Source organism: Corvus cornix, chromosome 1A, assembly GCF_000738735.6.
Source record: "Corvus cornix cornix isolate S_Up_H32 chromosome 1A, ASM73873v5, whole genome shotgun sequence".
Classification (NCBI taxonomy): domain Eukaryota; kingdom Metazoa; phylum Chordata; class Aves; order Passeriformes; family Corvidae; genus Corvus; species Corvus cornix.
In genome coordinates, this window is record NC_047057.1 from 19,900,726 (window position 1) to 19,915,354 (window position 14,629).

The 14,629-nt window shown below is 45.4% G+C and overlaps 2 protein-coding genes across 6 annotated transcripts in view; one reads left to right on the forward strand and one right to left on the reverse strand.

Moving 5' to 3' along the window:
- The first annotated feature begins 3,895 nt into the window (after positions 1-3,895).
- The window catches only part of GRM8 (glutamate metabotropic receptor 8), a 322,893-nt gene continuing 312,159 nt past the window's right edge, over positions 3,896-14,629 (forward strand). The window contains exons 1-3 of one of the 5 annotated variants that reach the window (XM_039571147.1): positions 3,896-4,040; positions 4,308-4,566; positions 11,358-12,207. In XM_039571147.1, coding sequence (XP_039427081.1) covers positions 11,698-12,207 — 510 coding nt within the window. In that variant the 5' untranslated portion in view covers positions 3,896-4,040; positions 4,308-4,566; positions 11,358-11,697. Of the gene's footprint in view, positions 4,041-4,151; positions 4,567-5,568; positions 5,853-6,036; positions 6,128-11,357; positions 12,208-14,629 lie in introns of those variants that run through there. The other 4 variants (XM_039571150.1, XM_039571146.1, XM_039571149.1 and 1 more) reach the window with 4 other exon arrangements.
- Positions 5,387-7,494, reverse strand: LOC120411872 (skin secretory protein xP2-like). The gene is made up of 3 exons (XM_039570511.1): positions 7,479-7,494; positions 5,761-6,668; positions 5,387-5,575 (listed from the first exon to the last, which is right to left on the reverse strand). Exons 1-3 carry the CDS (start codon positions 7,492-7,494, stop codon positions 5,486-5,488), a joined length of 1,014 nt encoding a protein of 337 aa, XP_039426445.1. The 3' UTR covers positions 5,387-5,485.

Consider the following 14,629-nt stretch of genomic DNA (forward strand, 5'->3'; position numbering starts at 1 on the left):
TGTATTTGATTTGTAAATATACTATATCCTTCACTTAAATGTAGTATTTGTCCACCATTTTTGACTTCTAGATGTGTCTCCTTCACATTTCAATCACATTGAGAGGCAAAATCTTATACTGTGCATTAAGAAAATCTGTCAAGTTTTATGACATGTTCAGGACAGATGTGTCACTGTCATCCTCTAGCTCTGTGCAGAAAAGGAAGATGTAAGAGAATATGACAGACGACTTTGACCAGTATATAAGTGAGGACCAAGAGCCCTACTCTGCTCCTATGGCTCTGGCACCAATGGCCAAAGCAACTCTGACATGACACAGTGGTGTGACCCTGGGTGAGGCTGCTGAGGAGACAGCTTTGTGAGAAAGCTGTAAGAAATCTCCTTTGGGCTCCCCAGCATCATTTAGAAGATTTTTAAGCTCTGATATTCCTTCTTTGCCCTTCCCTGAGCTGTTGTAGCCATGCTTGTGCCTTGCCATGTACCACTCTAATGAAGATTCTGATTTTCCGGCTTGACTTCCTGGCTCGACCCCAGACTTGCCTCAGCACTGAGACTTGTCTAGCAGACTCTGGGATGTGCTGACTGTGGTAGCTGCCACCAGATCTGTTCTGCTCTGCTTCATAGTTTGGCTGTGGTGGGACTAAGTCTCCTGCTGTTTCAAAAGTTTCAAAACCCCATTAACTGAATAGTGTTCTTATGCTGCTCCTTCCAGCAGGGCAATGGTTTCTAGCTGCTAAAATCTTCTTGTACCACTGGAGTTTTTTAGACAGATTTGGAAATTAGAAACTGAAAATAATCTGCTTCTGAAAATAGCTTCCCTGGAAACCATGCTACCTTTCCTACATGATGGCTATCTTTCTTTTTAAAGTTTAAGCTTTTACATCTCCTGTTCACTGCTGAAACATGTATTTGAAATAAGCCACAGTTGGGGCCTTCTAAAGGTATATTCTATTTTACAGATGGTTGCACACTTTCTTTGGCCTTCAGATAATACTTTCTGTCATAGTTACTGCTGTGAAATGTCTTTTCTCCAGCTTTTCTTTTTTCTCCACACAAATAAAATTTGTAGTAAAATATTAGTCTTAAAGTGCACACAAAGCACCCAAGTTTCAAGTTCTTTTCTTTATAATGATTATGTTTCTTGAAAAATTCAAACACTTATTCTGAAACATCTTCTAACCATAGTATCCACTATCACTTTAATGGAAGTCAATGACTTTGTGGTTCTGTATTCTTTAATGTCTATTAATCAGCAGGCTTTTGCTGAACAGTGATTATTCAAGAGGTTTTATTGCCTTTGTGGGTTTAATTCCCATATTTGAATGACTCAGTCACATTTCTCACCTGAGTAGCAACAAAAACCTCATCCAGAACTCAGAGTGCCTTACTTCACACCATTTCAAAGTTAAAAAAAAATCAGCTTCATTTGAATGTCATTAAAAACTGTACTGGTGATTGAGGTTATGGAAGAGCGCTATTGGAACATGAGTTTCTTTGCCAATTGCAATTGCAAAATGGCACTGGATACACTGCTTGGATACATTGAGGATCAACATCTTCTGTGTAAGAGAAACAGAGGCACAGGGACTGACTGATGCATTTGGCTTTAAAGAGCTGTTTACAGTCAGCATTTATTCCAGGCAGTAGTTAAACCTGCAGCCTTTCAGGCCGTGCCTCTACGATCCATTTTAGCATGGCCATGCCAGTCTCGTTACCTGTCAGATGCTGCTTGTGACAGTCAGGAGTTCGCACTTTAAAAAAAAATGGTTTAAGAGGTCCTTTATGACAGGTTGGTCTCCAGAACTGGATTTCTTGCCTTCCAAGTTACTTGTGTGGGTAGTAGTTGTCACCAGCCCTGACATTAGCCTTCTGTACAAACTGACATTAGCTACTGTTGGGTTTGAATCAGAACGAATCCTGCTCAAAGAATCATGGTTGTGTTTTGCCTCTCTGCTGTGTCATCTATCCTCACTGAATGGCCATTTTCATGTAAAGCTTCTAATTATCTTCCCTCCCCCCTAATTAATTTTCTCTGTTTGAATTTAGTTAAAACACAGCAAACTTCAGTTATGCATTTATGTATCATATCCCCACCAAAAAAGTCATTGTAGTACTCACTGTAAATATGTGTAAAAGAAATACCCTCAATGTCCCCAAAACTGCTGTAGAAAAGATGTGGCTAGAAGAAATAGGGGGAGGCATCAGGTTACATTCAAGTTGGTGGCCAAGCTGGAAGCACATTGGAGGTTTCTGTATCCTTTTGACCTCAGCCTGCTTCTCCAGCTGCAAGATTCACACAAGAGTTCAGGCATCAGCTATGCCCTCAGGACATCACTTGGTTTTGCTTTGCTGAACTTTCTGTTAAGCTGCTGGAGAGGCAGAGTATAAATACAGTTTGAAATTGGTCTATCCAACACTGATGATAACTCATGCACGGCTTATTTTCCTGATGGGAGTAAAGGAGGATATCCACTTTTAAATGGAGTTTTGCTCGTGGTTGGACATCAGAACACATAGTCACCGATACAACTATATTCCAGATTTCTGAGATAGATCACTGAAATAACATCTCCTCCATCTTCTGTCATGGAAAGTTTTGAGAAAAAACAAATGCAAACATGAGATAATGTATCCTGCCTAAGACCTGGCTGGTCTCCCAGAGCCATTTTGCAATTGTAAAAGACGTTTTCCATAAGAGAAGTTACAGGCTTGAACGACTCATCGAATATTGTCTGAGTCCCGTGGTTTGCCTGGGGCAGGCCTTTAACATAAACACAAGCAGTAGCACACAACAAAGATGATTATGGAAGCACGGGTTGGACATATTTGAGCACTCTTAGAATTCCTCCTTCCAGCAGTGATGTTCTGAGTAAGTGAGCCAGCCCTGGGCAAAGCAAAGAAAAATATTATTCCTTTTGAGGAAAGTAGTTCAGACTAGCGTGAAAAGGGAAGATGGAAGAGATCTGGTTGGTGGCAGGAGCCTGACGAGCCGGCCTCCGAACCGTGGGGTTTGGAGCCCTGTCCTGCTCCCGGGCCCGGGCCGGGCCGAGCCGTGCGGGGGCCGCGCCGCGGGTGCAGTTGCGGGCAGCGCCCTCGAGGTGGAACCTTCTCACCGAGGTGGAACCTTCTCACCGAGGTGGAACCTTCTCACCGAGGCTGCGGCGGGCGCTCCCGGGCGGGCGGTGCGGCCCCGCCGGGGCTGCGCTCCCGCGGCTCCGCGGGGCGGGCCGGGCGCTCCCGCCGGGCGGCGCGGGGCATCCCTGTGCCGTGGTGGTGTGCTGGGCAGCCTTTAGGAGAGGAGCGAACTTCCAGAGCCTTGCGGCGAGGTGCTCCCGGCTGTGCCCCTCACCCTCCGGGCTGGCCCCGGCTCCGCGCTGCCGAAACCTCCCTGGTGCCTGGGGATAAATGGGAACTCCGCCACCCGGCATCCGAGCTGCGGCCCAAAACCGGGGACGGGACAAAGAGCGTCGGGAATCTTATCCCGTGTCATCGATCCTAGGGCGGGGGACACGAGTCCGCGGAAGGCGGGGTGGGGATGGAGGCCCCGCACCCTGGGGGAGACCGCATTAAACAGACCCGGCCCGCGCCGGTGACCCCTTCCTTGCTCCCGCTCCCCCACTGCCCCAGCCTCAGCCTTACTGGCTTCCCCCGCTCAGAAATCCCGCGGCACGCGTTCGCCGGGCACCGCGCCCCGGGCGGAGCGGGTGTGCCGGAGGAGGGCGGTGCCGACCGCGGGCGGGCGGGCCCGGAGCCGCAGCCCGCGACCAGCTGGGGATTCCGTGCCGTGCCGTGCCGTGCCGTGCCGTGCCGTGCCGTGCCGTGCCGTGCCGTGCCCTGCCCTGCCCTGCCGTGCCCTGCCCTGCCCTGCCCTGCCCTGCCCTGCCCTGCCGCGGAGCGCCGCCTCCTTCAGCACCAAGAACAGCTACAAGTGTGGCTGCGCGTCCGCCCCGCTGTGCCGAGCCGAGCCGCGCCCCGCCGCGCTGAGCCGTTCCGTGCCGTGCCACGCGGTTCCGTGCCGCGCCCGTCCCGCCAGAGCCGCGGTAAGCGCAGGGAGCGCCGTGCCGCTCCCGCCGGAGCCCGAGCGTTCCGAGCCGTGGGCTCCTGGCGCGCACCGCTCCGCCGGCGCGGGGGGCTGGGCCGGGGGCGGGGGCTGAGGTGTTTCCTTGCTTATCTGTGAACGGCTCTGTCGGGCCGGTGCGTGTGTCCACCGCTGCGACTGAGCGGCAAGGCAGCGGAGGGTTGGTATCGTCACGGGGGCTGAGCCACTGACCCCAAAAAGTTACCTTGTGGGTTGGTTTTTTTTTTAGGCGAAGGGATGAGAAGTGAGGAAGGAGTCAGTGGAGCAGGCTCGGCTTGGCTGTTCGCGAGTGTTAAACAGCACGACTGAAACCGCTCTCCTGGATACCTGTCCCAGACTGAGCTCTCGCATATTAAGCTGACGCTGCTGGGGGAAGCTGTCTGAGACGAGGCTTGTACAGAAATTACCTTATGCTGTTCCCGATCGACACCAAGTATAATTCCAGGGACCTCAACAGTAACATGGATATGACACTCTTTTCGATCAAGGTATTTGTGTATCTGTGTGTGTCGTGTTTAGTTCTTATTTTAAGCAAAGAGGAGAAGGCAAATAATGCGAGTTTGCCTCAGTTAAAATTTTTGGGCTGGGAATCCTGGGCAATTCTCTCCACCTGCTTCGTGGCGCCGGGGGCTTTTATTTTTTTATGTTAATTATTTGTAATTTTTATTGTCAATATCCTCCCCCAATCAGATCTAACGAAAGAGATCCCGGACACGGTGCCGTCACAGCAGCGAGCAAAAAGGGAGAATCTCGGAGCTCCCGAGCAGTGAGGTCTCCCCCTGGCCGCCTTAGCCGGGTCTTCTCCCACCCCCGGGGGAGGGGGGCACAGGGGTTCCCCCGCGCTCCCGCCGCCTTGTTCATGTTTCGCTGGGCCGGAGGGAAGAGTGGGCTGCCGCCGCTCCGGGGGCACGGGCCAGCCCTGCCCGCCGCCGCCAAGTTCTCCGGGGCCGGGGTCGGGCGAGGTGCCGGCCGCCCGTCCATACCTTCCCGGGTGGCCTCAGCTTCTTTGGCTCCTCAGGGGAGACCCCCGCGTCCCTGGGGAGGCAAGGGGCAGTCGGATCCCCGCCGGGCTTCGGGGGCTTCTTGCCCCGAGGAAGAAGGCAAGAGGCTGTACGGGCGGGCACAAGGCAAGGGCTTAAATGTCCTCGGCGTGGAGCAGCATCCCCAGCGCTGGTTGCAGGAATGCGAAGTGTTGGCAGGTGAATGTATGACACGATTAAAAACCCAACCCAAACAAACCAACCAACAGCAACAAAAAACCAGAGAAACGAAAAAAAAATCCAAACAAAAAAACCCGTACAGCACAAATCAAGTCATAAAAAATTAATCAGTGACCCAAACTGCATGGAAATCCGGCGTTGGCATTTCGAAGTTTGCAAGCTTCTGACCTCTGGGACCAGGGATTCATTAAAAGAGACTTAGGTTTGCTTCGAGGGGGGAGCAGAAGCGCATTAAAGCTGACCAGTTGATGCAAGGAGAGGAAGAAATCACCGGCGGCTGGAAATAAAAGGCGTCACTTGTTTTTGCATCGCCGCTGACGGAGGTGTAGTCCTCCCGGCCGGCGACCAGGGTTCGGAGGGGACCGGCGGAGCCTGGCTCCAGCCGGGAGATCCTCATGTGCCCGCCGTCCCCCGCCCACGGCCCGCCTGGGCTGCAAGGCCGCGGCGGGAGGCAGCTCAAACCTTCCTACGGCCGCTCGCTGGAAGGAGCGAGGCTGCGAGGAGAGCCGCGACGAGGCTGTGCCGGAATCCCTCCACAGCACACGCCAGCTGGGGTACGGATGAGCCTGGGAAGAGAAGAAAAATAATAAATCGCTCGGCTAAGTAAAGTGGAGAACAATAGGGGGCTCCCTTCAAGGGAGAAGCGCAGCGGTGATGGGCGATGGTCGCGGAGTTGCTCGGGGAGAGCCGGCTCGCCCAGCCCAGGGACGCTCCCCGGGCCCCTCCGCTGGGCGGGGCCGGCCTGGCTGCGGTAACCCTTCCTCGGGCCGGGAAAGGTGCCGAGCACGCGATAAGCCGGGAAAGCACGGAGGAGCCGCGCGGAAAGCCGGTGCGTGGCCGGCTGTTCGCTCCCGGCGGTGTGCGCCGGAGGCAGGCGGAGAGGGGCGGAGGGGCAGAGAGCGGCGTGCGGTGCGGAGCGCTGTGCGGGGTGCGGTGCGGGGTGCGCTGTGCGATGTGCGCGGGGTGCCGGGCGCGGTGCTGTGCGCCGTGCGGTGCCGAGTGCGCGGGGTGCTGTGCAGGGTCCGCGCAGTTCGCTGCGCTGTGCTGTGCGGAGGGCGCGGGTGCGGTTCGCGGGATGCTGCTCGGAGTGCTGTGCAGGGGCGCGCGATGCGCCGGATACAGACAGCGGGATACGGAGAGCGGGATGCGGAGTGGTGCTCGCCCGGGGGACTTGCCCGGGGGGCTCGCCGGCTCGCCGGGGCCGTCGCCGGGATCGGGCGTGGACGCAGTGTGGGATTTTCCCGCAGGGTGCCCCGGGACGATTTCGGCGGGCGGCTGCGTTTGTCGGGGCAGAGCCGTTCTTGCAGGGCACCGGGCTGCACCAGCAGCGCCTGCTCTGAACCCAGCTGTGCAGACTGGGGAGCGAGATTCTAGTGGGAAGAGGGTCAAATGAAAGCAGAAACAACAGAGAAAGCTCTCCTAGGGTGCCTGGGAAAATCTTGATCATCACTTGCTAGACCAGAGGTGGAACCTGTTCTAAAGGAGTTAATAGTGATGGGGTTCATTCATCTTTAAGTCCAACCAAGGGCAGATGAAAATATTCAATGTTGTTTCCTTTTTAAAAATTGTAGGCTCCTCTCCATTCTCACTCCAGCAGAAGGACCTGTGCCAGATTTTCACAGGGTAGCTCGTTGGTAAATGGATATTTGCAGAGTAGGAAGTGAAGGCAGGTGCTCTGGGGTATTTGAAAAGGGGCTGATCAGACTGAGGGGAGACATCAGACTGCATAGGGTTCCTGTAATAGTTCCTGTAAATGAGATGCTGAGAGTGATTTGCCTTGAAATCCTGATTATTGGGTAAAGGTTACCTCTGTGGCAGGGGCACAGCAAACCATTACAGAAGAGCCAAGGTAGATAAGACTACTTACATCAGTGAAGAATTCTCTTGCAAGTTAGGAGTAGCGATGTCAAGGCCAAAGGTTTTCCAAATTCCCTTTTGTTGTCAGCAAAACCCATTAATCTTCTATATGTGTCGGGCTACTGTATGCGGGTGGCAACTCTACCTGTTCTGTGTGGAAATTTAGCTATTTGCTTATTGTGGAATGCTGTACAGGAGAAAGAAGCAACTTCTGTGAACATTGAGTAATGTTAGTAAAATAATTCTTTCATTGTTCAGAGGTGTCAGTAGTAAAACATCAAAATAATCACATTTGTTCTTTTTTTTTCCTTCTCAGAACTTACTAACGGAAATTGCCATTATTTTGTTTTCATTCAGTAAAACCAGATCAGTTTTGTATTGACTGGACAATCTGATTTTTTGTGAATGGGTTTTCACTCTAGAACTTCTCCTATCCTAATTCACAGAATATTTGTTTTATTTTATTTTAGTGCAGTTCTAACCATGCTTTAAATGCAATGACAAATTAGTTTTTTGACTCAAACAAAATTTTAAGTATTTTTTCTGAGGTATTTTCCCCCTCACTTGATAGCTTATTTTACTTTACCCTTACTCCCTCAGTAAAGGGTTCATGTCTGTGTGCGTAGCAATGTCAGCTGTAAAATGTCCATCCTGCTTATGCTGCAGAGAGTACTCCTCGCTCCTGCGGCTGTCTGTAATTGTGAGATTTTTTAAAACTGTATTTCCTGATGAACATATTGAATCCTTCTACATGTTTTCAGTGAAGACTTCAGTGCCAGCTGAAGACGGCTCTTTCAGGAACCTCGTTAACAAAATAGAAACATTTCCTATATTTACTTAAGTATTTATCTGTCACTCAACTCATTATTTAGACCATTTCATTAACATAAAGAGGTTCCATAACGAGCTTGTCTCTTAGTGCAATGAGTGTGCAGTTGGAGTAATGACTGGTCTGGGTTCATTCTGATGCATTGGTTCTGGCAGTGTGGTGCAAAAAAATATGCAACCTTGAGTACCAAATATCTGATAAAGCTGAATGATTTTATGAAGGAAGTAATTTCAGAACCAGACACTACATGCAGAAGTTTCCATCTCCCCTGTCTTGCAGTACCCCGCCTCCTTAGGTTTAAAAATAAATATATATTCTAGCAGAACAAGTGGAGGTTTGTGCTGAAATACTGACTTTAAAAATAGCAATATGTTCTGATAATGCCAGATATTTTTAATGAAATAAACCCAAGAGAAGCATGTATTACAAGGTGACTGGAAGAGAGGCTTTGTGGTGCACTTACTCCCGGGCTGTGCTGGGGAAATATATAAATTTTCTTCTCTGAACTCAAGTTGCTAGTGAACACCAACTACTACAGTGGGGAACATGGTAAATCAAGAATATATTTGCATTAATTCAAACTTTTATGGTCAATTGGAAAAGGACAGCATTTTACTTCAAATGAAATCTCTGCACATGAGAAAAGTTCATTCAGGCTTTATAGCCCAGAGGCCTATGCTTTTTTCACTAAAATTCATTGATAAAAATGGGATTAATTTAGATCATATGCTTCCTGCTTAGCTACACAGACTTGCAATGTTCTGTAAAAGGTAATATTAATCAATATATAAAAAGCAGTGTGCCATGAATAAGTTAGGCAGTATAATAGAAGCTTTTATTTCTTAGGTAACATTAAAAAAAGACTAAAAGGTCTTAAATTTTTAAAAAGAACACTTTAAAATTTTATTTCTGTTTTACAGACAAGCACTGGACACTTGATGTAAGAAACATACTTCTTCAGGAATCCATGCAAGCTGAGGCAAAGCAATTAATGCTTATGAGGACTATAATGTTGAAAAATGCAAATTCCCAATTCATTTGATTTTCAGTCAGTTCCAGATAAAGTATTAGACTGGCGCTTGGGCTCACTGTAACTTCTCTATTGTTAGAATTTGGGTTGCAATTGTTGAATTCATCACTATTTGTTTTCACTAAGACTGACACTTGCTTTAATTTCTGGGCATTCTTTGGCTGTAAGGAGTTAACCTGTGGCTAAAAAAGAGAAAAAGCAGCATTTCTTTCCTTTGGGAATATTTTCCCTTTTTCAGTGGCGCTTTCTTGTTCTCCATATAGTGTTAAATAAGAGTAGTCTTATCTTTTATTCCCTTAGTGAATTGCTCCTTGTCTGGTTTGTGCAGACATACATGGACTAATGAGTTCATTGTGGAAACATGAAGCAAATTGCCTCCATGCCTACTTTAGGTATACTCTTTACTATTTTGAACCCATAACTGGCTTTTTCTAATAAGGCAGTCAAAACAACAGATAATTGTGGCTAGTTAGTAGTTCAATCTTTTCTCTATAGCGTGGACCATATGAGAAACATCCCATGGGCCTGGATCAAATCACACTGTAGTGTGAGTCAAGTTGTTCAGTTTGTGAATGACTCTGAGTTTGGCTCACAGAGCTGAAGCCTAGGCAGCTTCGTAACCTGTGTGCCCAAAAAGAGCCAAGGGAGAACGATGGGATTATCACATAAAACAGCATAGACTTTGTTTCATTTTTATTGAACCCTGGGCCAAATTCAAGCAAAACTAAATGTCAAGAACCATGGAAAGTCCTGTGTGCTGCTCTCAGTTGCAGTGATTTTATTCATATCCATTAAATCTTTCATTTTCAACTGGTTCTATTACCAAATCAGAGTGACACACTTTCACACTCAATAAAAGACTTTCCATTGTGAATCCTTTTCTCAGGTCTTCAAATAGCCATAATTTGAAGACTCCAACATCTTTGAGCTTAGTGTTATCATTTAGGGAAAATGTAACAAAATTAATGTAAGGAGAGGATTATCAATTTAAAGCATTATCAAAGTGAATTTTGAGTTTTGTTACCACATGATATATAAAAGTTTTGTGGTTTTGTCTGTGGTTGTCTTCCAGTGTGACCATATTTTTGGTAGGAACCAGTCAGATCACTAAGGACAAAGTAGATATTTACAGATGAGCCTGATGCCTGGATTTTATGTATAGGGAATGACATAGACACTTTTTCAGTGTGATCAATTTCATAGTAAATAAAAATTTTTTAAAGAAAAGGATCAGGTGAATTGTAGCTTAGGATGTCCACTGCTCTCCATAGCCTCTAACAGATGTATTGAGAGACTGGTTCAGATGCAATTGCCCAGAGTGTGCCAATCTAGTATCAGGTAAAATTACTTTTCCCTTTCTTCTCCTCAGAAGTTTAAAAATTTATTCAAGCATGTATAATTTTGTTAAGAATTGAAATAAATGAATGCCTTCACTTGAGAATTAAAGTGTGGGAAATTTGGAGATATTTATAACAGTCAGTCAGGTGTTTAAATATGTAGGCTGAAATCCTCATCTCGTTAAAATCAGTGGGATCTCTCCAAATGTCAGTGCAGGCACAACATTGTTCCTATTTAATGTGGTCCAAATGCAAGCAGAAAATAGAGACCTTGTTAATGTTAAACCTCAGCTCAAGTCAAATGTTGGAAAGGGAATGTTGGATGTTCAGCTGGTTTCCCAACATAATATGTTGTGCTCTTTTTTGCTTGAGAAATCAGCTACCTTTTCATAAAAATAATTTAGTGTTAGACATTATCTTGAAGGAGATTTAGATAAATAGTTAGCCCCCCCCAAAGTGAATTCCATTGGAGAAATAATCAGTTTAACATTCAAATGAATTGAATTGTACTTGTACTGCATTGGCTGAAGTACTTAAATTCAGGCGCCCTGATTACTCCATTGTCATAAATGAGACCTCTCCTGGAGTGAGAGTGTAAGTGGTTATTGCACTTCTGTAGGCTGGAGCAGAATAATACAGTTGAACAGAATAATGCAGCAAAACAGAAAATACAATGTGTTATGGATCAGGTCTGTTTCTGGGTGTCACGCAACGCGAAGGTAGATATGAATAACTGTTCAGAATTTGAATACCAAGCTAAGTTTAGTTCCCCTGATTCAGCTGTTGCTCTGCTGGCATCATCAATTTCCTGACTCCTAGTACAGTGCAGCCAGGTGTTCAAATTCACTGAAGGCCAAGATTTGCTCACTTAAAGAACATTGAAAGTAAAACCTAGGTGATGTAACTGCTATTCAAAAGTAAATACACTGTGTGACAGGTATAAAACTGCTGAAGTAAATGGTATTTCTCACTGTTTTTTAAAAATTATTTTTTATTTTTTTTCCAGAAGTACCTCAGCTGTAGGGCAAAATACAAGGGCATAAGCTACTGACCTCCTTTCATCATCAGGACCAGACATACTACCTTACTCCTCACCATCAGTTAAGAGCAATTGAAAAACCGCCTCAGAAAAGCTGGTCAACCCATTCCATCAGTGGACATCTTTTGTAAAACACATTTTATGTACTTCTGCTGAGATCCTTTTTTCTACCTACCTACCACATGGTTCTATATTACTTATTGGGCACTGATGGTAGCCTCCAGAAAGTGCAGCTTCAAATGGTCAGCCTCATCCTTTAGCAAGAAGAAAACCTGGATACTGGATAGCAACAACGTCTTCAGAGAAAATGGTATACGAAGGGAAACGATTGGTTTCCTGCCATTGTTTCTTCCTGTTAACAGCCAAATTCTACTGGATACTCACTCTGATGCAAAGAACTCATGGCCAGGAATATGCCCACTCCATTCGACTGGATGGGGACATCATCTTGGGAGGACTGTTCCCTGTTCACGCAAAAGGGGATAGAGGGGTGCCTTGTGGGGAGCTCAAGAAGGAGAAGGGGATCCACAGACTAGAGGCAATGCTGTATGCAGTTGATCAGATTAATAAAGACCCTGATCTTCTTGCCAATATCACCTTAGGTGTCCGTATCCTTGATACGTGTTCCAGGGACACTTATGCATTGGAGCAATCCTTAACATTTGTGCAAGCATTGATAGAAAAAGATGGTTCAGACGTGAAGTGTGCAAACGGTGACCCACCTATTTTCACTAAGCCAGACAAGATATCAGGTGTGATAGGTGCTGCAGCAAGTTCTGTGTCCATTATGGTTGCAAATATATTAAGACTCTTTAAGGTAAGTAACATTTTCTATCTTTCTTTTAAATTTAAAGAAGAATGAAATAAGTGAAGTAGTTGTGTTGTGATACCTTCAAAAAAGAAAGGACACTTTCCACATTCAAAATCTGAAATGGCTGGTTTGCCCTTTCAAAGCAAAGGGGAAAAAAACACCTCAAAGCAGTGTTTTCAGACCCAATTTTAAGGTGCCAAGTGCTTCTCTTAAAGTTCTGAGCAATCTGTGCACATTTTAACTCTTTAGGGATTTGTATCCTTACTTTATATTACTCAAATTCGGTCCATGTTGAACATTTATGCTCATCAAGACTGGGTTGGGATTGATTTCCCAAATTTCCAGGAGAATGAAATATAAGATTTTAACACAAATACATTTGTTGGAGGACCAGATAATTTCCTTACATAGAAAGATATGCCAGTAATAATCTAGTGCTACTGATGTGCATGTCTAGCCAAATGAAATGTGCTGTAATATCTTTGATTTCCTTGAAATTTTAACCTCCTCCACATTTTCTACAAGGTGATATTTTTTCCAGACTTTGTTATCACTTTGTGAGAGCTTATTTTTAGGCAACAGTTCTACTGGCATTTGCTTTCAAATACTTTATGAAGCTCAGACATTCTAGATAATGGAAAAGTAAACCTGCCACTTTTAAATTTGCTAAGTTAGATGGGAAGATGAACACATTCGAATCAATCAACTTGGATGGAAGAGATCAGGCAGCAGGTGTTTAACTTTTAATCCTATGCAATGGCAAACAGATATGGTAAGTTGAGCACATTTTTCTATGGAACATGGAACAACTGTAACTTATGTCTGAATCTATTACTGCCCTACCACCCACTGTTCTTCTCATCCATTAATCTCGCCTTATTTCATACAACTTTACAATCACCAAAACTCACTTAAAGACCACTTCTTTGACTTTGGTGCAGAAGATTCTGGTAATGTTTAATATTGCTGTCATGTATTTTGAAAAGTGTTGCATTTGTTTTCTAATGGTTGTAACTGAGATTGATCAGTAGCAAAGAAAGATTGACTTCTTCTTACGGTTTCTCAGAAAAGTGTATTTCAGTCATTTGAATAGAGATTTTAGTCCTTCCCTTTGGTTCTTCCTTGAAGGAAATAATGATGGATTTACAGTTCAGTGGAGGAACAAAGTGACTGCTGGATTGTTTCAGGTATTCCTTTCAGTCTTGAAACTGATGCTCAGCTGCAGTTACTGCACAGGTTTGAGAGTCGTGGACTAGTTCTAGCCATATGTTTTACTTGTGAAAATCAAGTACACAAAACTGAGCTAAGACTTAAAAAATGTTCTATATGGAGAGCACCTCTGGAGCTGTGCCTGGTGGAGAGGCTTATCTATCCTGGGAACCATCATGCATGTTGTGGGGGGTGTCTTTTGTTTAGTTCACGTCCCTTTTTGAAGTTGTGCTATCCTATTAAATAATGCATATTTCTGAAATAATGATAGATGGAATGGTCACTTTAATACGCATTATAATGCAGGGCCATGTAGACTACGACTTACACCCGGTTTTGAGTTGAATACGGTTCTATAGACTGATTTAAGAAACTAAGCCTAGTAAGACATGCATTAACTGTGAATTAAGAGCAGCAAGAAGGAAAGAGGCCTATGAATTGTCTAAGATAGCAGCAATTTGTCTTCTGAAACCTTGACAGCTACCTCCTGATTTACATTATGCAATAAGATTGCAAATAACATTCTACTGCAGTCTTAATCAATAGAGGGTCACGTGATATCCCCTCTGGGGAAAGATCTTATTTACCCATTTAATTGATGTAACACAGCTGCTGGCAGAAGGAGGAGACATCTCTTTTAGTTTTAAATATAGATCCTGTACAAATATTCTTAATAATGTAAAAAAAAAGATAAATTATGACCTTTAATGCCTAATGGTGGACCAGCGTGTGAAATCTGTTTATACACCTTCCTCTCAGAAGTGAATCTCTTTATGAGTAAAGTCTTCTGGATAAGGCTCTGCATTAGAAGCACTGTAGAAACCACTCACACTGGTTATAGTCAAGAGTATTAGGAAATTAAGGGTCATTTTCCAGAAAGTTACATGTATAACCCCATTTGGATTGTACTCAGACCAAAGACATAGGCTGAAATTCTCAGCTGATGCATCCCCACAGCTCTGTAGTTGAGGACCTGGGCCTTGGCCCGTGCTCACAGAGGCTCCAGGCATGAAATTGTGTTTACTGTATCTTGATGTATGTCAAGGTGGGACACGCAGCTGGGGTAAATGCCTATACTTTCATTGAAGTCAGCAATCACCGTCATGCAAATGCCCGTTTCCATTTTATCCAGGATGAGTGTGATTCATCCATGTTTCTGTTTAACAGTACTATTTAGAAAGTTGAACCTATAATTTGAAGTTCAGTATTGCTTTAATAC